The sequence below is a fragment of the Arvicanthis niloticus genome, chromosome 25 (assembly GCF_011762505.2).
Source record: "Arvicanthis niloticus isolate mArvNil1 chromosome 25, mArvNil1.pat.X, whole genome shotgun sequence".
Classification (NCBI taxonomy): Eukaryota; Metazoa; Chordata; class Mammalia; order Rodentia; family Muridae; genus Arvicanthis; species Arvicanthis niloticus.
Genome location: NC_133433.1, coordinates 11648327 through 11673292, shown reverse-complemented (window position 1 = coordinate 11673292; position 24966 = coordinate 11648327). Strand labels below are relative to the sequence as shown.

The 24966-nt window shown below is 39.5% G+C and overlaps 1 protein-coding gene across 4 annotated transcripts in view; it reads left to right on the top strand.

Moving 5' to 3' along the window:
• The window catches only part of Usp45 (ubiquitin specific peptidase 45), a 56651-nt gene that overhangs the window by 5165 nt on the left and 26520 nt on the right, over positions 1–24966 (top strand). For 2 of the 4 annotated variants that reach the window (XM_076924085.1, XM_076924082.1), the window contains exons 3-8: positions 1906–2078; positions 3013–3116; positions 4779–4879; positions 16465–16607; positions 16995–17090; positions 17995–18125. In XM_076924085.1, the coding sequence (XP_076780200.1) occupies positions 1906–2078; positions 3013–3116; positions 4779–4879; positions 16465–16607; positions 16995–17090; positions 17995–18125 (748 nt within the window). The remainder of the gene's footprint in view (positions 1–1905; positions 2079–3012; positions 3117–4778; positions 4880–16464; positions 16608–16994; positions 17091–17994; positions 18126–24966) is intronic. The other 2 variants (XM_076924084.1, XM_076924086.1) reach the window with 2 other exon arrangements.

The following is a 24966-nucleotide window of genomic DNA, read 5'->3' as shown; positions in this document are numbered from 1 at the left end:
TCATACAAAGTGATGACAGTTTGTAAACTGTTGCCCTGGACTGGCTGGTCATTTCATCAACTTTCCCCGAATGTCCCTTTCTCTAATGACACGGGTCCTTGATAATTGAATATACATAAGAATTACTCTTTTGTTTTGGTTTGGTTTTGCTTTTGCTTTTGAGCCGTGGTCTTTAGCCCTGGCTAGCCTCAAACTCACTGTGTAGGCGAGGGTAAGAGGAATTCTGAAAGCTCTGGTTCCTGTAAGTTACACCGTTTGGTTTTCTTTATCCTAATAATGGTGAAAATTGGAATATAGCAAAACTAGCATAGGTGAAAAGATTGTATGTATCTGTCTTTCTAGTTTACTTACTACTTACTGGAACTAGCAAGTGAGCGCAGGCCCTGGTGTGTGCTAAGCACCAACTTTATCTGTGAGCTGCACTCCTCATCTTGGTGTGCATTTCCCTGCTATCTCTTCAGTTCGAGTGAGGAAACGCCATATGGATATCGCTAAGAAAAATTTCATTATTTTTTAAATGTATTATTTAATTCAATTTTTTAAAATTAAGACTGTCAGCCACCAGAGGTGTACAGATTGTGAAACTTTTGTTTTGATAACTGTAGGGCTTGCGTGGTGTGTGCATTTGTCTGTGTCAGTGAATATCCTGTGTATATGAGTGCCTGTGGAGGCCAGAAGAAAGTGTTGGATCTCTTAGAACTGAAATTATTGAATGTTGTGAGCTTCCTGATGTGGGTGCTGGGGACCAAACTCCAGGCCTCTGGAAGAACAAGATACTGCTTAAGGAACAGAAAAGACATTCAAAGTGCTTGATACATTTATAGCTGTTCAGAAAATAGTAATCTTTGTTTGTTTTCCAGACAGGGTCTCACTCTGTATCTTTGGCTATCTTGGAACTCATTGTATAGACCAGGCTGGCCTGGAAGTCACAGAGATCCCCCTGCCTCTGCCTCCCAAGAGCTGGGATTAAAGGCATGTACCACTACCCCTGGTTTAGTAAATATTAATCCTGTTTCTTATTTTGAACTAATTTTAGATGAACATGAATGTATAAGGAAATATAGATGTCTCATATAGCTGTCACTTGTCCTTTCCTGATGTTGACATCCTGTGTTCCTGTAATATGTCATCAGATCTGATGGATACATCCTTAGCTTATTGAGACATCAGCAGAGTTACATGCAGCTTGCATGTTGTTAGTGTGTGTGTGCAATTGCATTATTGTTATGTTTGTAGTTTTCTATGGCTCAGTGAACCATGCCTGTGGCCATCTTGTAAGTTACCTATTTATATCCATACTTTGTCCTCAGCCATAGCTCCTAGAAACCCCTAATTTCTTCTGTAATTATTTCAAGAATGTTACGTAGTGCATTCATGTAATTATATATCCTTATGAGTTACTTTGTTTTTCAGTGTGTACTTTTTAGTATCATTTTAATGACAGGTACTTTTGCTTACTGTGCGGGTTAGCTTTCTGTGTGCTGTGATAAACAGTACAACCAAAATCAACTTGGGGAGAAGTAGGCTTATTTCAGTTTATAGTTCATAATATGTCATGAAGAAAGTCAGGGTAGGAACAGAGGCAGGAACTAGCACAAAGGCTGTGGAGGAACACTGAACACTGGCTTTTACCTGTGATTTGCTCCACTTGCTTTCTTATACACACACTAGGGCCACCTGCCCAGAGCTGGCCCTGCACACGTGGGCTGAGACCTCACATCAGTCATTAATCAAGAAAATGCCTACAGACTTGCCTACAAGCCAATCTGATGGAGGTAATTCTCAATTGAGGTTGCACTTTCCAGATGACTCCAGCCTGTGTCAAATTGATTAACCAGCACCCTTGCTAACAGTAGTTCTTTCATCTAGAGAGAAAATGTTTTCATTTTGTTGCATATCATTCAGTAGGTCTCACGTGCCAGCACATCAGTTATGCTGTCAGTGTGAACCATGTGAAGAAGGCAGTAGCTGAGACTCTGTGGTCAGTTTGTTCAGAGTGTTTGAAAGAGAGGAGATTCTCTGATGGACAGCCAGCACTTCCTTCCGATGTGTGGTTGTGCCTCAAGTGTGGCTTTCAGGTAAGAAGGGTGGTGTTTATGTGTACGTACGTCTTCTGCTATCTTTAAAGTGTCTTGTATGAATTGGACTTTTGGTTAGACACAGGCCTTAAAATAGATTCATTTCACAGCTAGATTGGTACTCCTAGATGGACTTAGGAATGTTTAGGAGTAAATAAATACATGTCATGTTTACAAAGTAATCATGTGTGGCTAAATAGTTTGAAAGAGAATCTAACACGCCTGTTCTCATCTCTGGGCCTGTTTTTGCCTTTTTTAAATTTAGGAAGTGGATCTAACCTTTTAGGTTCCTTTATTCCTGTTTTAACCTTTTTTTTTTTTTTTTTTTTTTAAACTTTGTGCATGCCACAACCCAATTGTAGATGTCAGCTTCCTGGAGTTGGTTCTCTATCTGTATGTCCCATGGATCAAACTTGGGTTGGCTGCAGGTACCTTTACTCACTGGGCCATCTCACCAGCCCTCACAAAAGTGGCTTCCTAAGCCATAAGGAAGGAAAAGTCCAGCCCTTTCTCTTTACAGATCCGTGACACGTGCTAGACTTCCCTCCCATGAAGTACTCCTCCTCTTACTTACCTTCTGAGGGAAATTACTGGCCTTGTTTCCCTTCTCAGTGAGGTTGGAAGGTGGAGGACTGGGAAATGTGTTCGAGGAGGGCACCGCTGGCCCAGTACTGCTCAGTGTCCCACAGTATATAATATACAGAACAGCAGTGCATGCATTCCTAATGACAGGAGGCCAATCAGGTGTGGTTATCAGATGTATATATACAATGAACAGTAAGTTATCTATTTTACAAATAATTAAACCTGGTAAAAAAACAAACTGTTTCTTCTTGCTTGAAGTCAAAACTGTGCGTAAGTGTAATTTAAGATTTGATCAGTTTGAAAGGAATTTATGTGTGATTCAAACAAATGGCACTCTGCTCATCTTCAGGGATGCGGTAAAAACTCAGAAAGCCAGCATTCGCTGAGACACTTCAAGAGCTTTGTGACGGAGTCCCATTGTGTTGTCATTAGCCTGAGTACATGGGTCATATGGTAAGTTAACTTTTGTTAGTATTGTATCTTTAAAAAAAAAAAAATCTTTTGAGCATTACAAGTAAAATGAAGATATAATATCACTGTATATATTATTCTCTTATACACCATCTGGGATACTTTAAGAAAAATAATTTTACTCGTGAACACAAAGCTTAAAATTTAAAAAAAAAATCGTACTTATCTCTGACATTTTTTGGTACTATAAAGGAAAATTCTGTCTAGTTGAATTCTTACAGTGAACCAATGCTGAATGTTCTAAGAGGAGGATAGTGCTTTAAGCTCTTAGGTAGTTCAGAGATTCTCTAACCCACACAGTGGTGTTTTAAAATTTTACTGGAGTCAAGTATGGTGTTGTACACTTGTAATCACTGGGAAAAAACCAGGCAGGTGATTGTGAGTTCTAGGCCAGCCTGAGCTATATACCTTGTCTCAGAAAAAACAAAAACTGGGGCTAAAGAAATAGTTCAGAGGTTAAGAGTGTATACTGCAGTGGCTGGAGTGATGGTTCACCAGTTAGAAGCGCTGACTGTTTTTCTAGAGGACCTAGGTTTAATTCCCACAATGGTCTGTAACTCTAGTCTCGGGAGCTGGTGCCTGCTTCTGTCATCTCTGGTAATGCATGGACATGGTGGACAGACATATAGCCAGACAAATATTCAGTCTCATAAAATAAAAAAAATAAGGTTTGAACAACAATAATAACAACAACAAAAATAGGCACAATGATGCACACATTTAATTCCAGCATTTGGGAGGCAGAGGCAGCTGACTTTCAGGCTAGCTTAGTCTATATTACAAGTTCTAGGACAGCCAGTGCTATAGAGAGAGACCTGACTTTGTTTTGTTGTCAGGCTTGTTATTTTGTCTTGTTTTTTTTTTTTTTTTTTTTTTTTTTTTTTTTTTTTTTTTGTAATAGAGTGATCTACATAGCCCTGGCTGTTCTGGAACTCAACCAGAGGGTCTTGAACATACACAGACCTGCATGCCTCTGCCTCCTGTGCACTGGATACTACCAAGAAAGGAATTGTTTAGTTAGGGTTTTACTGCTGTAAACAGACACCATGACCAAGGCAAGTCTAATAAAGGACAACATTTAATTGGGGCTGGCTTACAGGTTCAGAGGTTCAGTTCATTATCATCAAGATGGGACCCTGACATCATCTGGACAGGCATGGTGCAGGCAGAGCTGAGAGTTCAACACCTTCATCTGAAGGCTGCTAGTGGAAGACTGACTTCCAGGGAGCTGGGATGATGGTCTTAAAGCCCATGCCTACAGTGACACACCTATTCCAAAAAAGCCACACCTCCAAATAGTGCCACTCCCTGGGCCAAGCATATTCAAAGCATGACAAGAATGAAGGAAGGAAGGAAAGAAGATACTCCCCCCCACCCATTAATTTGGTGCATGTATAAGTTTAACCATATCATTGCTCTCTATGAGACTGTGTGACATTTTATTACATTTAAGACAAGCTGCAAAACTTGATAGGAATGTGAGGATCTGTATGGACAGTCCCTTGCTTATTGGTCCAGGCTTAGCTAATGCCTTCTGCTTTGAGTTCCTGGTTTCTATTAAAGACAGAAGTTGTCAAGTGCATACCTTATATATAATTATTGAAGCTGCTTCCATAACATCTGCTTGTATTGTCTATTTTTCAGGTGTTATGAATGTAATGAAAAATTATCGACACATTGCAACAAGAAAGTCTTGGCTCAGATAGTTGATTTTCTCCAGAAACATGTTTTTAAAACACAAACAGGTAACTTAAGCAATTTTCTAAAGCAATTTGGATTAAAGTACAATGTTTCATATTGTGCCTGATAATCTTCACTTCAATTCCTGGAACCCACTTGGTGGAAGGAGAGTCAGTGTGTGTATGGCCATATATTTCAGGGCACTTGTGTAGAGGCCAGAGGACAAACTGAGAATTGGTTCTTTCTTTGCATCGTGTGGATCCTAACACATCAGACTTGTGTTATCTGGCTTGGCAGTGTGTTCTCTCACCCCTGAGCTACCTTGTTGGCTCTTAAAATGCCTTGGAAGAAATTAAGTGCTTGGGATGGAGCACCAGCAACCGAAAGCTTTTATAGGAATATAGTTGTGCTAAAAGAGTTTGCTTGGTTTATTTGCTTTTTTAACAGTGCTGGGTTTGATCCCAGGGCCTTGTGTAAGATAGGCACATACTGTACCACTAAGCTACAGCTCAGTCTTTTAGTTGTCATGAAAGGCAAAACCAAACAAACAGAAAACATAGTTCAAATTGTATTTTTGTAAGTCCAGTATGTAGTCGTCTCTGTTAGTTACCTGTCACTCTGAAGAGGCAGTCATGAGAATTCAGAGGAGGAAACAGAGGTCAGACATTCAACTACAGACACAAATTAGAGAATGAACTGGAAGTAGGGCCAGACTGTGAACTCTCACAGCCTACCACATGGACATACTTCAGCAAGGGAGGCTGTATCACTTCCACAAACAGTGCCACAAACAGAACACATACAAGTATTCAATATGTGAGCCTATGGGGGACATTTTCATTCAAACCACTGAGGTATTCAGATCATGACAGAACACAGGCTTTGAGTCAGGGGTCTGGCGTTCTGACTTGTCTGTCACTAGCTATGTGACCTCAGGTGCTTATTTTGCTTTTCCCCTTCGCCCCCCAACACATGCTTTTTTCTCCCTGGGGTACTATTGGGTGTTAAATGTAATCCTTAGGGATGAGGGACTGGAGCACCCACTACTTTTGCAGAGGACCTGGGTTTGGTTTCCAGCGGCTCAAAACTATCTTCTTACTGTAGTTCAAGATGTCTGATGGCTTCTTGTGGCCTCTGAAGGACTGCACATGTATAGTTGACATATATGAAGTAAAGCCTTCATACGTATTAAAACATTAATAATAAAATACTTTTAAAAGAAGGTAACAGGAGTTCACTCATAGTTCTAATTGGTATTCAGAACCTTCCAGATACTCATAAGCAGGTGTGTTCTTTTGAAAAGGAAACGAGTAGTGGGTGAGCTTGGTTTTTTTTTTAGCTGATCTCTCAAAGGATGAACTATGGCCAGATGGAGATAAAACAAATCACTTCAAGTTGTAGGAAGCTGACCTTTAGTTGTCACTGAGGAAACTTGAGTGGCACCTAAGAAATGGAACTTTGAGATAGTTTGAGAATAATGAGACTTTCAGAATTAGAATGCTGCGTAGTTTTGAATTCATGGTTTCCAATAGTTCCAGCTGCTGTGCTTCTCAGACAGATTTGCTTTTGAATAAGACCCTTTGGCATATTGAAAGTAAGTTTGGGGGTTTAGTAATATATATATATATGTGTGTGTGTGTGTGTGTGTGTATATATATATATATATATATATATATATATTATGTGTGTATATATATAGTAATATATGTGTGTGTATGTGTATATATATACACACACATATATATGTATATGTATATATATACATATATATACGCACACCTCTTTAAAATATATATATATATACACACACATACACATATATATATATACACACACACACACAATTTTATTTTATGTGCAGTGGTGTTTTGCCTACATGACCTTCGTGTGAGGTTGTGGAATCTCCTAGAACTGTGCTGCCATGTGGGTGCTGAGAATTGAACCTGGGTTCTCTGAGAAGGTAGCCAGTGATCTTAAACACTGAGTCATCTCTCTAGTCCCCATGATTATAATTTCTCCCACCCTTTTCTCCCTCCAACCCACTTCCTTCCCTCCTTCAAAATCATAACATCTTTTTTTTCATGAGTTGTTATTGAATGCATATATGTATTTGTATGTAAATATATATTTCAAAATATAACCTATTGAGTCCATATACTGTTACTTGTATGTATGTTTTCAGAGCTGATCATTTGTTGTTGAACAGCCAGTTGGTGTGTTCTTCTTTGATTGGTCCCAGATTTCCTCAGATGCCTGTAGTACTTTGTGTAGGGAAGAATGATACTAAAAAATTCTTTTTATGATTTTTCACCAAGAAAATAACTACTGAGAAGGAAGCCAATACCTGTTCCCTAAGCATGCTTCAGATTATGCAAGGCCTTCTTTCTAACATTTTCAATGTTGCTTATAGAGACTCAAGGCAAAGCAGATACAAGATATGTCAATTGCTCTGTAATACTCTGAAAACCTGTGTTCTATTGCAGCATCCAGCATGGCTCCAGGCATTAGACTGCAGCCTGACTGGAGCAGCAAGGGAATAAAGAAAAGAGAAACTTTGCTCAGGCACATGGAGCAGAACAGCTTGGATTGGGTGGTCCAGGGTCTGCTACTTGGAGGATCTGTCCTTAGGACAGAGAAGAACCACTGTTAGGAGTGGTCAGTGTTGTACTTTAGATCCGTTATTTGACTCGTAAGACAGATAGAATGGATATATACCAGCTATTATCATAGTGACATTTATTATATGACCAAATAAGTAAATGTTTCTAAGGCTGATGATTAACGAGGAATTAGACTTTGAGAATAAATAGGTGTGTTAATTATTATTCATTTTCAAACTAGAGGAATTGTGGTGAAATAGTTTTTCTTAAAACTTCTTTCAGCTGTAGAAATAAGCGAATTAGCATTAATACTACATGACTGGTTTAGGTAATTGCATTAAGCAATTGAGATGAATCTAGTGCAGGTTCCCAGAAGAATGCTTACAGCTGTGTAGAGTTCACATCTGATGTTAGAATTTAGGTTGGGGGTAGGGGGAACACTCACCCTTGTCATGCATAATGAAAAGGTCATATATAACACAAGATTGAAAAAGGCAAAAATATCCTTGCAAGACCCAGCCAGAAAGTTGTATATAATTAAGAAGCAGACCAATGACCTGAAGTCTGTACAAGAATGAATAAGGTTGGTAGAGCTCATGGGGAGGGAAAGACAAACAAAGCTCAGAGGACTTTTAGGGCCATGAGACTATCCCATATAAGGGTGGGTACCTGTCATTCTGTATTTGTCCATTTGATAGGAACATACACCACCAAGAGGAAAGCTCACGTAAGCTATGGATGCTGGGTGATAACCAAGTGTCAGTGTAGCTTCATCACTTCTAACAAACGGACCGTTCTGCTGGGTGTGTGGGGCCAAGGGGGTGGGGCTCGTTTTGCTTTGAACCTAACAGCTGCTCACAATTTTTTTTAACTGACCCACTACGAAAGGGTCATGAGGCTAAGCTGCTTTAGTTATACAAATACCAAATGCCGCAATTCCTGGTAGAATATCGATGATTATTGCTTTGCTTTTTTGTCAACCACCCAGGAATCATGAAAATTCCATGCTCTTTCTAAGATCACCTGTTTAGCTCAAAATGTCAGTGCTGGCAGGATATTTTTATCATCACTAAAGAAAATAAAATATATACCGTTGAGTTCATTATGCTGATGCTTTCTTAGAGTATCAAAGACCTGAAGAGTGTTTGTTTTTACAAAGTAAGTGTTTTTATGTACTGCTCCACCATATATATGTATATATGTATATATTTGTTTTTAAAGTAATACAGTATTAAATGGTTTGATTAGGTTCTGAAGCTGAGGATAATATTGTGACCTTATTTAGTAACAGTTAGAAAGTGGTTTGATACCTTTTAAAAAGATAAATACAGTTTCTTCAGCCCTAAGTGAAAGCCCTGATCTTTCTTCAGTATGTGAACATGAGCTCTTTCCCTGGCCCAGCTCGGTCCTGTGAGGCAGAGGCTTGGGTGTATTCAAGGTTTGGTTTTAGCTGTAAGCCCTGACAGAGGAAGGTAGAGCTGCCAGAGGGCTACTGGACAGCAGTACTGCTGCTTTCCAGAATGTGCTGCAGACTGCCCTTATCCAGGAAGCCCAGCCCTGGGATTTTTGAAACTGCCAAGCCTCTCTGTGTGCATGTGTGGGCTTTTGTTGAGTCTGCATGTACTAGGTTGATGATGGAGGCCCTATGTACTGAGCTTAATTAAATGTCTTAGGGTTACTATTGCTGTGATGAAACACCACAACCAAAAGCAACTTGGAAGAAAAGAGTTTATTTCCCTCACCATTTTATATCAAAAGCAGTGAGGTTGAGAACTCAGATAGGAAAGGAACCTGTAGGCCGGAGCTGATGCAGAGACCACAGAGGGGTGCTGCTTACTGGCTTGCTCAGCCTGCTTTCTTATAGGAGCAGGGACTATAAGGAGCTTCTCTGTGCCTTTCAACACTCTTATCTTCTGAGTGCCTACAGAACAGCCCTGGGACCTCTCGATACCAAGTGGCTTTTCTAGCTCAAAGTTCCAAAGTCCTTTCACAATCCTTGACAGAACAACATCATCAGGTCTGTTGAAGCCATACCCTATGATCTTGGTACCAGTTTGTCTTAGGGTTACTATTGCTGTGATGAAACACCATGACTAAATGCCACTTGGGGAAGAAAGGGTTTATTTCAATCATAGTTCAATATAATAACAGTTCATCATCAAAAGTAGTAAGGGCATGAACTCAAGCAGTACAGGATCCTGGAGGCCATGAATTGATGCTACCTACTACTCATGGCTTACTCAGCCTGCTTTCTTGTAGAATCCAGGACTACCAGCCTAGATGCAGCCCTACCAACAAGAGGCTGGGCCCTCCCACATCAATCGCCAAATAAGGAAATGCTGTACAGGCTGCCTATAGCTTGATCTTAAGGATATATTTCTTAATTGAGAGAATAAGAGTCATCTCTCTGATGACTATAGCTTGTGGCAAGTTCACATAAAACTAGCCAGCACATTAAGATTGTTGAGAGCAAGAAACTAGGGGAGTGGTCAGGCTGGATGTCCTCCAAGAGTATGCCAGATTTAAGAAATGAAATATTTGGATCATTAAAATATTAATTCTAAAAAAAATTTAGTAATTTCCGTGTATAACAAGGAGTTGGGAGGAAAAGATACCAGGTATTAAAAGCCAAAAAACTGCTGTGGTGAACACATCTGTAAGCCAGGCATTTGGGAAGAAGAAACAGGGCAAACACCCACACCTACAAACAAACAAAAGCCAACTCATAGCCAGGCAGTGGTGGTGCACACCTTTATTCCCAGCACTTGGAAGGCAGAGGCAGGTGGATTTCTGAGTTCGAGGTCAGCCTGGTCTACAAAGTGAGTTCCAGGACAGCCAGGGCTATACACAGAAACCGTGTCTTGAAAAACCAAAAACAAAAGCAACTCATTTAACCAGAGTAGGTTTAAATTCAGTTTTTATCTGAACCACAGATCACAGAAAATTACTTGAAGTTTTATTTAATCAATTTTCCCAAACCTGGCATAAACTAAACACATGAGAGAAATTAGTTGTATACAGTGTGTAATTAGGCATTATGACATGATTATTTTTAAAGTATTTTTAGTTTTCTAAAATTTTATGTCTTTGTACCACCTCTATGCAGTACACAAGGAGGCTAGAAAAAGTCCCCGTGGGCTGGAGTTACAGATGGTGGGTGCTAGGAATTGAACCTGGGAGTCTGCAAGTGCTCTTAACCCACGTCTCTAGCCCAAGGACTTTTTTTTTTTTTTTTTTTTTTCCTGAGACAGGGTTTCTTGGCTGTCTTAAAAGTCACTCTATATACCAGGCTGGCTTCAAACTCACAGAGATCTGCCTGGCTCTGCCTCCTAAGTGCTGGGATTAAAGGCCTGCATCACCACCACCATGCAAGGACTTAATTCTTTTGAGGAACCATTTGAGCATGGCCATTGTAAACTCTAACTGTAAAGGCCTTCAGCCTAACACCAAAGATACTTAGAAACTGCATTCAGCACTTGCCTGGGAAGAATGGCCTTTCTTTCTCTATCTGCATGCAGATTTGTTGGATTCTTAGAAGTCTAACGCCCTACCTTTATCGTGCAGATAGGCAGCAATCACGGTATCCCTATGAGAGTTGTAAAGCTGACTCCTTGGCTTCAAATTTTCTGTCTAACACTAATCACCATATGTCAGTTTTATCATCATTTCTAAGTGGGTTTGTTGTTGTTTTAGATACATTTTATTTTGTGTGTGTGTTGCCCGCATGTGTACATCTGTGCACTGCATGTTGCCTGGTGCCTTTGGAGGTCAGAAGAAGGAATCAGATCCCCTGGAACTGAAGATACAAATGGTTGTGAACCATCATGTGGGTGCTGGGAACTGAACTCCACAAGAGCAACAGTGCTCTTAACCACCAAGCCACATCTTTAGCCCTTATTATTGTCTCTAAAATGAGAAGTTATTATAGGTGGTGATTATCTCATGTTGTTTGTTTTTGAGAGAGAGAGAGAGAGAGAGGGAGAGAGAGAGAGAGAGAGGCAGAGTGACTCCTATACCCCAGGCATGCATCAAACCTGTCCCTACTTCCCAAATGCCAGGATTGCAGGTGTGTGCTGATACACTTTGCTCAAACTCACACAGTAAATAAGGAAAACTCAAAACAAGCTTTGCCCCCTCTTATAAGGAAAGTGGAAAGAAACGGTATTTGGGGGCTGGAGAGATGGCTCAGTGGTTAAGAACACTGACTACTCTTCCAGAGGTCCTAAGTTCAATTCCCAGCAACCACACAGTGGCTCACAACCGTCAGTAATGAAGTCTGATGCCTTCTTCTGGTGTGTCTGAAGATAGCGACACTGTACTCACATACCTAAAATAAATCTATTTTTTTTAAAAAAGAAATAAAAACAACAACAGAAAACCAGTGTTTTCCTCTGGTTAATTGAGGCAGTTCACAAATTCTGATATTAGATTCCAATTTAATATTACTTGAAAGCAAAGCTTCATCTTTACGTACTTAGCCTTTTACTTTGTAGGTTGTTTTGGAGTTTCTTTAGACAAATTATAAACTCAGGTTAAATTCTGATTACTCTTTTAAACTGCACTTTCAAAAGATTATACAGAGTAGACAGTTGACAGCAATGCCATCATTCCTCATTTGACTGTTTGTAATTTCATCATAATGAAGGTTTTCATGTCTTTCTTGCTAAATCCATAAATCTGTTCTGTTATGTGTTTTAGCCTTTCACATTGTTCTCTGAGACTCTTTTGGCACTCTAAAATTACCAGTATTATAAAACTACTCACTAAGCTTTTCTGATGCTTTCTTTGTTTACTTTGAGTACCTGTGTTATGTGGTGCAGTGAATTGAGACATGCCAAGCAAGCATTCTTTGATCAAGCTGTATTTCCAACCTAGATGACTTAAGATTTTCACACACACACACACACACATGTGCATGTGAGTTCACCTGTGAGCGGAGTTGCCTGTGGAGTCCAGAAGAGGACATCCAACCCTATGGAACTGGAGCACTGCCTGGGTGCTGGGAACCAAGCTCAGGTCCTCTACAAGAACACTACGTATTCTTCAATGCTGGGCCATCTCTCCAGCCTCCAAGTCTTGTCTGTCTGTCTGTCTTTTTTAAAGTTGTGGGTAAAACTTGAGGTAAAAAAATGAATGATAATAGAAATGTTTTTAAGTTCTTTTATAAATCTTTTATTGTAGCAGCTTTGTTCTTTTCAAAAAATTCTTGAAGTTGAGTCTTTGAGATCTATGGGTCTGCGTTGGAAAGTGGAGAGGCTGTGATGCCGCTCGTTTTCTAGCATGCTTGCATGCTTGCATAGCTTTGCCTAGGGCTTCAAGCCTGGGGTTCAAGCCCCACTGGCACACAAACTGGTCCTGGGAGCAAGCACACACATACCTTTAGGTGTAAAATAATTGACTCATTCATACACTCCACCTACACTTTTAAAAGTAGAATCTTGGCTCTTGGCTTTGAGCAGACAATTCTCCAGTGAATAAATGTACAAAATGTCTACCTCGTTTTTCTGTGATAATACCGTATATTCAAGGTTTTGTGTGCCAGCTCTATACTTTCTGATCATTAGTCATAAGTCTTCTATATAAATAACGAAAAGTGGTTCATATGATACCTGGCACACTGTGGGCATTCCATAAGCCAATTGAGTTTAAATTGTTCCATATTCTAAAACTTCCCCTGTTTCTTTAAATAAAAAAAATAGCTTTTAGAAAATATTACTATGTTTTCTTATTAAAATAAGTTTTCTTATTAAAATACTGATTTGTTTAATCAGCTTAATACCACTGTTGATCTTGGATATTTTCTCAGACTTGTAAAAGTGTACAAACAGACCCTTGCCACTTGTGTGAAGTGGCTATTTAACCGTGAAATCAACTGTGTTTATTGCTGCTGCCCTGTGGGCATGTTCTCCTGGCAGTGCTGTCCATATTTGGTGGCTGTGCATGGAGAGCCAGGTGGTGCTGCAAAGCATCGCACAGTGAAGCGTGGCTATCTCCAGCTCTGACATTTGTCATTCCTTACTGCTGAAGGGAAAGGGGAAAATCTGTTTTTCCATATGTTTATGCTTTTTTTTTTTTGCCTGCAGTTTTGTCCAGATGGTCTTATGAACATTGTTTACTTTGGGATGTCATCCCAGATGTTTTAAAAAGTGATGGATTAATGAGGTACACAGATACATAAATTGTATAAATTTAAAATTCTTTTAATTAAAATATTTCTAGGACTTTTTAATTTGTTTTTTTTTTTTTGTACTTTTGTTATTTTGTACTTTATAGTTTATTTCTTCCAACCATTGTTTTTATGTAAAAAGGTAAAAGAACAAGACTGGTAGTTTCAATTGATAGAGCGCTTGACAAGGGTTAAGAGTCCTGGGTTCAGTCCCCAACACTATATATAAAACTGGATCTGTTGGTAATTGTCTGTAATCCTGAAGCAGGAGTGGGAAGCAAGAGGATCCCACCTGGGTAAGGGTACGTACATGGACCTTGTCTCAGATACGTCACATATCAGAACAGCACTTACTAAGGATGTTAAACACAGGAAAGTCTTTTGAGGATTCATTTCTTCAGAGCTTCACACATCCAAATTGTAGCCTACTGTGTTTTATAATTATTTTATAATCATTGAACATAAGTAATTGATGGGAATTTAGGTTGTAAAGTGATGGGTTTATGATTGGGATATTACTATTATAAACTTAAGTGAATCACTTAAGTTGTCTAAGACAGCGCTGGTATTAAAGGCATGTACCACCACACTTGACATAGAGACATTTTCTTTAGTGGCGTAGCCACTAGTAAGGAGACATTGCCCTTATACATGGTTCCTCACCTGTGATCTTGGAAGAAACACTTGAAAAAATGGATCACCAAAACAGTACCACCACCATCACTACCAAACAACCATGGGACATAGAAGTGGGATTAGCTGGGAAGCAGGGATCGGCAAGCATAGGAGGAGACCAAGAATATAATAATGAGGGTGAATATGTCAAAATCAATGAAAGCCATTATTATATAAAATTATAAATGTGAATAAACGAAACTAGAATCCAGTATTAGTGAACATCCACAAGATCAGATAGTAACTCTGGTAGAAATTCAGCCTTTTTATGTCTGATAAATTCCTAAGGTGAGTATGAAGGGCTTGAGGATGTGTGACTTGGAAGTCCTGGAATCACACTCTACTGTGGGTATATTGGGATGACAGAGTTTTATGTAGCCCAGGCTGGCCTCAAACTCACTTTGTTGCTGAGGATGATCTTGAATTTCTGATTTTCTGGCTTCCATCTTCCCATGCTGGGATTAAATGCATATGCCACCAGCCTGGTTCTCTGGGGTATTGGTATGAACATAGGGCTTCATGTTATGCTAGTCTCTGAAGTAAGCTACATTCACAGGTCCCCGGTATGATGGTTTTGAGTTACATTTACATAGTTACAATTGAGTTACCATTACATAGATCAGCATGTCAGTTGATAAATGTTAGGAGTTGTCATTGAGAAAGTAATAAAGCAGTTTTCAACTGGGCGTGGTGCTAGAGGCCTTTAACCCCAGCATTAGGGAGCTGAGGCAAGTTCAAGACCAACCTGATCTACATGGCAAGTTCTAGGTCTACCCAGAGCTGCATAAACCCTGTTTCAAAAACAGATAAACAATAATAATGATGCAATTTTCAGATCTGTACTAGTTATCTAACTTGTCTAGTACAAACATGGCATTCAAGTTTATTACTTAGATATTTTACTTTTTTGTAATATGTTATGATCCCATTAACTGTTTTAGCTTTTAGAATTTCAAGCACACAGGAAAGTTGCCAGACTTACAAAAAGGCATCATCACTGCTAGATGGAAGTTTTCCTGACGCTGTCCTGTCTCCTTTTGGTAGTTGTCATCTTTTCATCAAAAGTTTCCCCTCTGAGCCTGACATGGTGATGCTTGACTTGAATCCCAGTACTTGGGAGGCAGAGACAGCAGCAGGCAGATCTCTGTGGAATTTAGGACAGCCTAGTCTACATAATGAGTTCTGGGACAGAACTACATAGCTACATAGCGAGACCCTGTCTCAAAAAAAAAAAAAAAAAAAAAAAAAAAAAAAAAAAAAAAAAAAAAAAAAAGAGAGAGAGAGAGAGAGAGAGACAGAGAAAGTTTTCCCTTTTGGGGCTGAAGAGATGGCTCAGTAGTTAAGACCACTGGGCTGCAGTTTCAGAGGACCTGGGTTTGATTCCCAGTACCCACATGGTGACTCACAACCATCTATAACTCTATTTCCAAGGGATCCAATGCCCTCTTTGGCCTTTGTTGGCATTAGGCGTGCTAAGTAGTATATAGGCATATTTGTAGTCAAACCTACCTATATACATTAAAATGTTTTTAAGATAGAAAGAAAAAAAAAACAGCAGAATTTCCCCTTACCACTTAATCTCATTAAAAAGAATCAATTTGCATTCATTCTGTAATCATCTCTTTTAATACCCTTATTTACTTTGATGTTCAAATGCCAGTGGTTTTTGTTTTGTTTTGTTTTGTTTTTTGTTCTGAGCAAGATCTCACGTAGCCCAGGCTGACTTCAAATTGTATTTGTAGCTGAAGATGACCTTGAATTTCTAGTCATTCTACTTCATCCTTTCAAGTGCTGTAATTATCGCAGTATTCTACCGACTGCAAGTGTTCTGTGCTCGCTTGAGCCCTTCCTTATTTTTTGGCATAATGGCAGTTTTATAGGCTCATGTGCTATCTTTGCTCTGGGAGCTTAGAGTCAACTTGTCTTTAGCACGTACTCCTTTGGTTTTGGGGAATGGTGTTTAGAAGGAAAGCCTTTTTGCCTTCTTCTCTTTAAACTTTTAAGTTCATCAGGAAACTATTCTGTAACGTGATGTCAGGTACAGATATCTATATTAGAGTGAGTTCAGTTCAACAGCAGTAAAATGTAAAACCAAAGATACTTTTGTTTGTGGTCTTCTTGTTTGGATTTAAATGATATATTTAAATTGTCAGGTGACTCGAGAGTTAGTATTCTACTTCATTCCAGTTATGTTTTCTGTAACTCCTAGGTGCATTTTCTAGAATCATAAAACTTTGTGAAGAAAAGCGTGAAGCGGATGAGATAAAGAAGGGAAGGAAGGGCTGTGCTGTGCCATCTGTCAAAGGGATCACAAACTTAGGAAATACTTGCTTTTTCAATGCCGTCATTCAGGTAAGAGCCGTCAGAACGATTTGTAAACGGTAACAGTTGTGTGAACTAGTTAATATGAGCACACACACATACACACCTGTAGTGTAGACTGTCTAGGGACTGTTCAGAGTTACTCTTCCAAGTCCTTTCTGGTTTTCTTTGGGCAGTTGTTGGTGGTGGCAGTGTGTGCACTCAGCAGTGCTACTTGGAAGTCTTTTGTCTTCCTTCCCTGGCTTCCTTAGTCATACTGACAGACATAGAGAGCATTCAGCTAAGCCGTTACGTTACATTTTAAATGGATGTGTTCTGCTGTGCTACATGAGATTTGAAACTTTTAGAGTATTCATTATATCAGATCAGAGACTTACTGTAACCGAATGAGGAGGCTTGACCTTTTCTGTTGTTTAGAACTTGGCTCAGACTTACATTCTTTTTGAACTGATGAATGACATAAAAGAAGATGGCACCAAATTCAAGATTTCTCTTTCGTCAGCTCCACAGCTGGTGAGTAACAAGTACAAGAGCCATGTGCTACCTGTTTCTAATATATGTATTTTCTGTTTCTCTGAACTGCCAAATGGGACTGTCAGAGGACTCTAAAACATAATTCAAAGTGTCTCATAGAAATAAATAATCAAATAACTTTTTCTGAAATCATAACTAAGATATGCTATAATTCAGACATATGGTTGAAAAGGTACAAAAATGTTAGGCAATTTTTATGTGCACATACTGGAAAACACTAGAGTCAAACTTTTATTGAGCAAAATGTTCAGGACCCTTGTTTTGTAGTAAATGGTAATATGTACTCAAATTAAGGTTTTTGTTGTTGTTCTTTAAACTTGGATTGAAATATTTAACATCTGAAGGCTTAAAATATTTTTATTAATATATTTATTTGGTGTGTACATGCATGCATGCCATGATGCAGGTTGAGGTCAGAGGGCAACTTGTGGTATTCATTTCTCTCCAGTGTGGCTCCTGGGGATTAAACTCCAAGGTCACTGGGCTTAATGGCAGGTGCCTTTGGCTGTCAAGCAACCATCTCATAGGCTCTTCATATAAAGGTTCTTAAAGTCTAGTCTGATGATGGAATTTTAAGCTAATGAGAAAGAAAGAAAATAACAAACAACAGTCACTGGCATTCAGAGGCTGACCTAACTAACACCCACAGTGAGGCTGTGTACCTCAGTCTTACAGTAAGGCCACCTCAGGCTCCGGCTCTGAGCCAGGGACAGAATGAGAACAAAGTGGTCTGACAAGTTATTAGCACTGTTAACAACTCAAGTTAATATACTTGAGATAATTTAGTTATTGTCATTTAAATAAAGTATAGCACTTAGATTCTTGGCATTGTTTTGTTTTGAAATTATGTATTGCTGACACAGCATTGATCATGTTTTCAAAGGAGCCATTAGTGGTGGAACTTTCAAGCCCTGGACCATTGACTTCAGCCTTGTTCCTGTTTCTTCACAGCATGAAGGAGGCTGAAAAAGGACCACTTTCTCCTAAAGTCCTTTTCAATCAGCTCTGTCAGAAGTGAGTGTGTCTGTATTCTTAATATGAACAATGAGGCCACAAGCACTAATGCGGCATTCTCACAAGGGCTTTTACTCCTGCTTGGTTGCTGCCTAAGCTGCCAAGGTAAAGAGGCAATATCTGCTAGCCACATCCGTGTGGGCGAATTGTCACCATCCTCTGAAGAAGTGATTGTCCGTCTCCATTTTATATGTTAAGAAACAGGCTCAGAAATTAGGTAGTTCACCTACTGTGTGAGCAACGCACTGAAGAATCAAAGAATCAAGAAGTCTGTCCTGACTCAAGTCTATGATGCAGTTTTATATATGTATGTTTCTGCCAGGATACCAGCTGTTCATGTGTTTTGTGAGTTACTTGTGCTACTTGGACATATGTTTCTGGAGGTGGGACTGAATGGTCAGGCTGGGGCTAAGCAGTTCTTGATGACTCGAGGCCATCACCCACTTGTGAAATCTGGAAAGTAGCATAAGAGATAAGTTTCTTTTGTTGGTGCCTCGTATATGATAAGTTATTTCTCTGCTGGTGACGTGAGCCAATTTAAGCCAGATTGGAATATATAAACACAGGTTTATTGGGAAGCTGTGAGTTCACTAGCCTCAAGGACAGAGACCAGGGAAGTCGCACTGGGGAGGGAGGAAGAAGGGAGGAAAAGAGAAAGAAAGTGTACAGAAAGAAGGAGAAGTGGGGAGAGAACAAAATGTTTAGAGTCTCTGGGCAAGGGCACCCAGCCCCTGTACTGGAAAGTTCAAGGTTGGGGGCTGGTATGCCAGGTCGGGACTGAGGGATACTGGGAGAAAACCTAGAGGTTAGGTATGCTTTGGTATGTAAAATATGCACCTTAGGGGCTGAAACCTTTTTTTTTTTTTGGTCCTAGTCTCTGAAATCCAACATCTCAGCCTTTTGTTAATAATAAATGAATAAGGGGCTACATAGTAATCTATGACTACTTCCTGCTGACATTGGGGCATTGTTATTGGAGGTGGGAGGTTATCAGAGCAGAGTTAAGATATGACTGGGTATTTCTGTTCCTCAGAAAATGAAAAGCAGATTGACCAATGACCCAGCACTACTATAACTGAGCATTTATGTCAGCACACGGAAGTTATGCACACTCATGTTTGCTACAGCACTCGTCACAACACTGTACAGAATTAGTTTAGGTGTTGTCAGAGCACAAACAGATAAAGAAAATCTATGCTTGCACCACACAGTTGTATGCAGGCATAAAGAAAAAAATGTGATATTTGCAGAGAAATAGATGGAACAGGAGATTAAAATGTTAAGTCAAATAAGCCAGACTCAGAAAGAAAAATTCACATTTTCCTCATATGTTGACATCTCAATAAAACTAAATCCAATATGAAAGTGAAAAGAGAATATTTAGGAAAAGTAAACAGATAACTACAGGAGAATGAAACATGCATGAGAACGTCATAATAGAATCAAGTGTTGTACAATGAATATACACTAATAAAAAAATCTTAAATTCCAATGTTAAGATGAATGTTTCACCTTATAAATGCAAGGTAACCTTGGAATTCATTCTAATCTAAAATGAATTTCATGAAAAGAACACAGACTAGTATTAAACATAGCATAAGACAAATTTACAATAATTATCTTGTTTGATTAAAAAAAAACAAATTTAACAAAATTTAACAAATTCTTGTTAAAGAATTTGTGAAAATGAACTACATTTTTCTACTTGAGAAGACTAGAGAGAATAAGGTAAACACCGCTAAATACCAGGACGCCACCGCTTATGACCCAGGATCTAGTACTTTAAATAGTAATCCTCATTTTCTCATAATTAGTGTCCATCCATCCTACAGTGCACTGTGTACCTACCATGAAATTAAGTGAATTGGCAGTAAAGTTAACATAGAGGAGAAACACCATTTCAGTTACTCTTTTGCTAGGTAGCTGCAAATAGCATCTTCTGGTAATAGGTCAGAGAAACTCAGGCTAAAACCAAATCCCACATTACTTGAGGCTCCACAGCTGACATCCTTAAGAAGTAGAAATTACGTAATAGATTTGTGCTGTCAGTATCAAGCAGTGCCGGTGAAATCAACCAGAACAGAAACAGGACTCCTTCAGGAGTCCCGGTTTTTAAGCAGGCCTGTAGGGTAGAGATCATTTCTGAACAAAAAAAGCTGCCTTCCTGCAGCTCCATCTTAACCGTGTACAAACCATTTATTGCTGTCTAAGTAATTGCTGGAAAAAAATTTAACCTATGATTCTTTTTTCATTCTTTTACTGAGAACTTAAAAACATAATCTAGTAACTTACAGGATTTTTGAAGGAGCTTATATGAGGTACCAATATCAAGAGGCCTTCAAACTTTAAAAAAAAATGTTAACAGATACCAAACATATGAAGACAGAGTATTTGATAAGGTGAACATTCATAGGCAATGTGCTTCCTATATTAATTATTTTCCCCACCATTACGACAATACATCTGAAGGACAGACAAAACTGAAGGAAGGGAGGTTCATTTGATCTCAGGGCTCCAGAGGGCGCCATCCATCATGGTAGAGATGGAATGCCACCTAGACCAGGTTGGTCCATGGCAGTAGGAGCCTGTCAGGCAGCTTATTCAATCTTGATGGATGAGGAAGCAGAGAGGAGACTAGTCCCAGACGGACATACGGCCAGCCTACAGTCCTCTTGACCCACCAACTCAGCCATATGTCCCAAAGTTCCATAACCTCCCCAAAACAGCACCAACAGCTTGGGACCAAGTGTTTAAGCACGTGAGCCTTGAAGGACATTTCAGATTCAAACCATATCACTTAACAAAATTGATGCTGTCAGGAAGAGGCAAAAAGTGATGGAAAGATGGTTCAGTGGTTACAAACAGTCACTGTTCTTACAGAAGACCAGATTTAAGTTTTCAATACTTATATCAATGGCAACCATTGTTGCCTCCAATTCCAATGATCCAATGTGGTGTTCTTCTGACCTCAGAAGGCACTAGCACACAGGTAGTGCACATAAACACACAAGCGTGTGCACGCATGCACATACTTTTTAAAAAGAAAGAGGTGAGGGCTTTTACAGTTGTTAAGATACAGGGCCTAGGGAGGTTGCCTAGCAGTTAAGAGCACTAGCTGCTTGTCCAGATGACTGAGTTCAGTACCAATACTGAGATAGTAATTAGCAACTGTTTGTATCTCAAATCCCAGGGAATCCAACACCCTCTTCTGGCCTCCTGGGCACTGCATGCATGTGTTCACAGACATACATGTAGGCAAAACACCCATACACATAGAAATGAAATCTCAAAGCCAAAACTGCTCAAGATTCTAAAGGACAACTATGCACAAGGATAAAATAGGTGACTGTCAAGAAAGAGAAAACAAGGTGGGTATGACAGCTTGTAGGAGGAGCTAAGGTGGGAGGGGTAAGTAGAGGAAGAGGAGGAGAAAAGGAGAGGAAGAGGAAATGGAAGAGGAGAAGCTAAGAGGGAGACAGAGAATGAGAGAGGGGACATGGAGGCTGATGTTCTTTTGTCTGTAGCAGTCAAACGTAGTTGGTATATCTAGGTTGGGTATTGGGTTACACCTCTGATTGTAAGGGTATCTTGTTATTGATCATTACTAAATATATAAGCCTTTGGATAATCTAAGCATTAGAGTCTCATCTGTACCAAGCCTGCGTGGTTGGTGGGATGGTCCGGGCACTGCCCAGCCTTGCAGAGACAGCATGGAAGATTGGCAGAGCCATCTCCCACACTGGCGTCTCGTGGGTGGCAGGGCTGGTGTTTCTAGCTGGCCGTTTCTAGCTGTGGCGCACACTTTAAATAATTACAACAACAACCGCTCATGTCCTTAATCTCAGCATTCAGGAGGCACAGGTAGGTGGATCTCTGTAGGTTTGAGGCCAGCATGGTCTACATAGTGGTTTCCAGGACAGTCAGAGCTACATAACACATAGACCCTGTCTCAATAAAAAGAAAGGAGAAAGAAAACAAACAAGATGTCTTCTGGGTAATGATGCATCAGTCAGTTTGCAGTCTAAAGACCTCCTCTACTACAAAAATACCACCAAAATAGAAAATATAGAGAAAACAAGGGCCTACAATGTGGCCCAGCAGGTAAAGGTACTCCCCACCCAACATGCAGGTCCAGCAACCTGAGTCAGATCCTTAGCACTCACTTAAAAGGTGGAAGGAAGGAACTATCTTTACAAAGTTGTCCTCTTACCTCCACATACATGCTGTGTCATAGGCAGCACACACACACACACACACACACACAACAACAACAACAACAACAACAACAACCAGTATAATAGAGGAGAAACAAAACTTCTAAGTGGAATTTATGTTTAGTGAATTCCATATAAGTATAAAATAGGCAAAGCAAAACACAGCCGTGTTGTGCCTGAAAGAGTTCAGCTTTGAGAAGCTGAAAAGACATGCATGGGCTGGAGAGATGGCTCAGCAGTTAAGAGCACTGGATGCTTTTCCAGTGGACCCAGGTTTAATTCCCAGCATCTATATGGCAGCTCATAACTCCCTGTAACTCCAGTTCCAGAGTTTCTGACACCCTCACATAGACATACATGCAGGCAAAACACCAATGTATACACAAAAAAAGACATACATATTTCACAAGGACCAGAACAAAGCTCACTGTTTAAAGATGGGGATAGTATCTTAAGCCTGAAGGAAGCACCTGTACAATGTTTCCAAAGGCCAACAGGCAGCTTGAGTAACTAAAGTGGAGTCTTTCACAGGCTACTAGATGCCCAGATTATAGCCACAAAATAAATGACATATGAGGAAATTTGCTCTCCAAGGCTGGTCAGAAGGGCTATGTGAGAATGACTTAAGATTTAAAATTAATCAGCAGAGAATGGGGGAGGATGAGGAAGAAAGGAGCAAGGAGGTGGGAAAGACTCCTAATGTATGAAAATGTTCCAAAATCTGAACAAATCCAGAGCCTAAACCATTTTTGCCCCTAAGCATGTTAGATGAGGGGTACTAAACCTGTGGTAATGAATCCTGAAGAACAGGGTAGATAGGAATCAGAATTTTTAATCTGGGAGCACTCAGCTATTTTAACATATTTTTAATTTTCATAAATCTTAATAAAAGAAGAAAACATAAAAACAAGTGAAGCTGGTTTGGTCAGAGTTAAAACAAATTTCTAAAGCATACAATGCCCTAAAACTATTTACTTTATGGGGTAGCTCTATCTCTGATCTTCTCACAGACTTTTCTGGCCTTCAAGAATTAAAGAAACATTATATGCTGAATAAATGAAGCACACCAAACCCTCTCTATTTGGAGCCAGTTTAAGTATAAACTTTTAACATCTTTAGAGACAATAAATTACAAGTTCCTACTTAAGAACTGTCTTCCTTCACACATCAGAACTGAACTGGTTTATAAGGTCTAGGAGAACAGTTTGAGTGTTACACACAGTAACCTCAGACCTGATCATCTCAGTGTTTCAGAAAAAGAAATAGGTATGTAAACAATGCTGGGTAACAGCCTCAGATCATGTGTGTCTGCAGGAATTGTATCAGGCTATGTTTGACAATAGCCCAAGCTATAAAGTATTGTGTAGCAAGAAAGGATCCGCAGTCTGCACCGTTGATCCCAGTACTAGGGAGACAGAGGCAGGTGAATCTCTTGAGTTTGAGGCCAGCCTGATCTACAGAATGTGTTCCAGGAAAGCCAGGGCTACATAGTGAGGCTTTCCTAGTGCCCATGTACTGCAGTTCCCAGCAACAGTATAACGGTTGGTTTTGCTCCTACATCTTTGCCAACATTTGTTGGCTTCTTGATGTTAGCCATCTGAATGGGGTGCATCCTCTGTGTCTAGATTTGATTTGAATTTCCCTGTGACTGAGAGTATGGAACCTTTTCCCCTATATTTTGTGGCCATCTGAGTCAATGTCCACTTCCCATTTGTTGCTGGGTTGTTTCTTGTGTGTGTGTGTGTGTGTGCATGTGCATGTGTGTGTGGTGTGGTTGTAGGTTGTCTTTTCATTTCCTTTCTTTCTTAGCTCTTTTTATAGATATTCTAGTTATTAATCTCATCATTTATGGTAAGCGTTTTTTCCTCAGTCCAAAGGCAGTCTCTTCATACTTGGTTATTGTTTCTGTGGAAAGTTTAGTTTCATGCAGTCTCACTTGTTAGTTTTTACTATTATTTTATAAGCTATTAGAAGCTGTCAGAAAGTCTTTGTCTGTGCCTATATCTTGAAGCATTTCCCCTGTTTTCTTTTAGTAATTTCAACATTTCAGGTATTACATAAAGGTCTTACCCATTTTGTATTGATTTTGTTTTTAATAAAGAACGGCATCTAGTTTTATTATTCTCTGTGTGGACACAAAGTTTTCTCAGCACCATTTACTGAAGTGGCTGTCTTTCCTTCACCATCTGCCTTTACACCTTTATTGAAGTGTGTGTTTGTGTTGTATTGTCTGTTTACTCTGTTGGTGCACATACCTGTTTCTGTGCCACTGCCATTCTGGCTTGGTTGCTATGGCTCTTAGAATACATTGAAATCAGATATTGTGATACGCCCAGGACTGTTCTTCTCCAGACAAAAAATGACCAAATTCTACCAAATACTGGCTCTTAGTATCTCTATGCATAGCACTTAACTGTGTCATTCAGGAAATCTAATTGTTAAATGTTTAGGAAGAGTATATCACATAGTTAGCAATATACATTTATATTAAGATTCATTCTGTAAATATGAATATATTTCTCCTAAAACAGAAGACAAATGAATAGATTAAGATATAGAATGTAGGGCTGGAGAGATGGCTCAGTGGTTAAGAGGACTGACTGCTCTTCCAGAGGACCTGAGTTCAA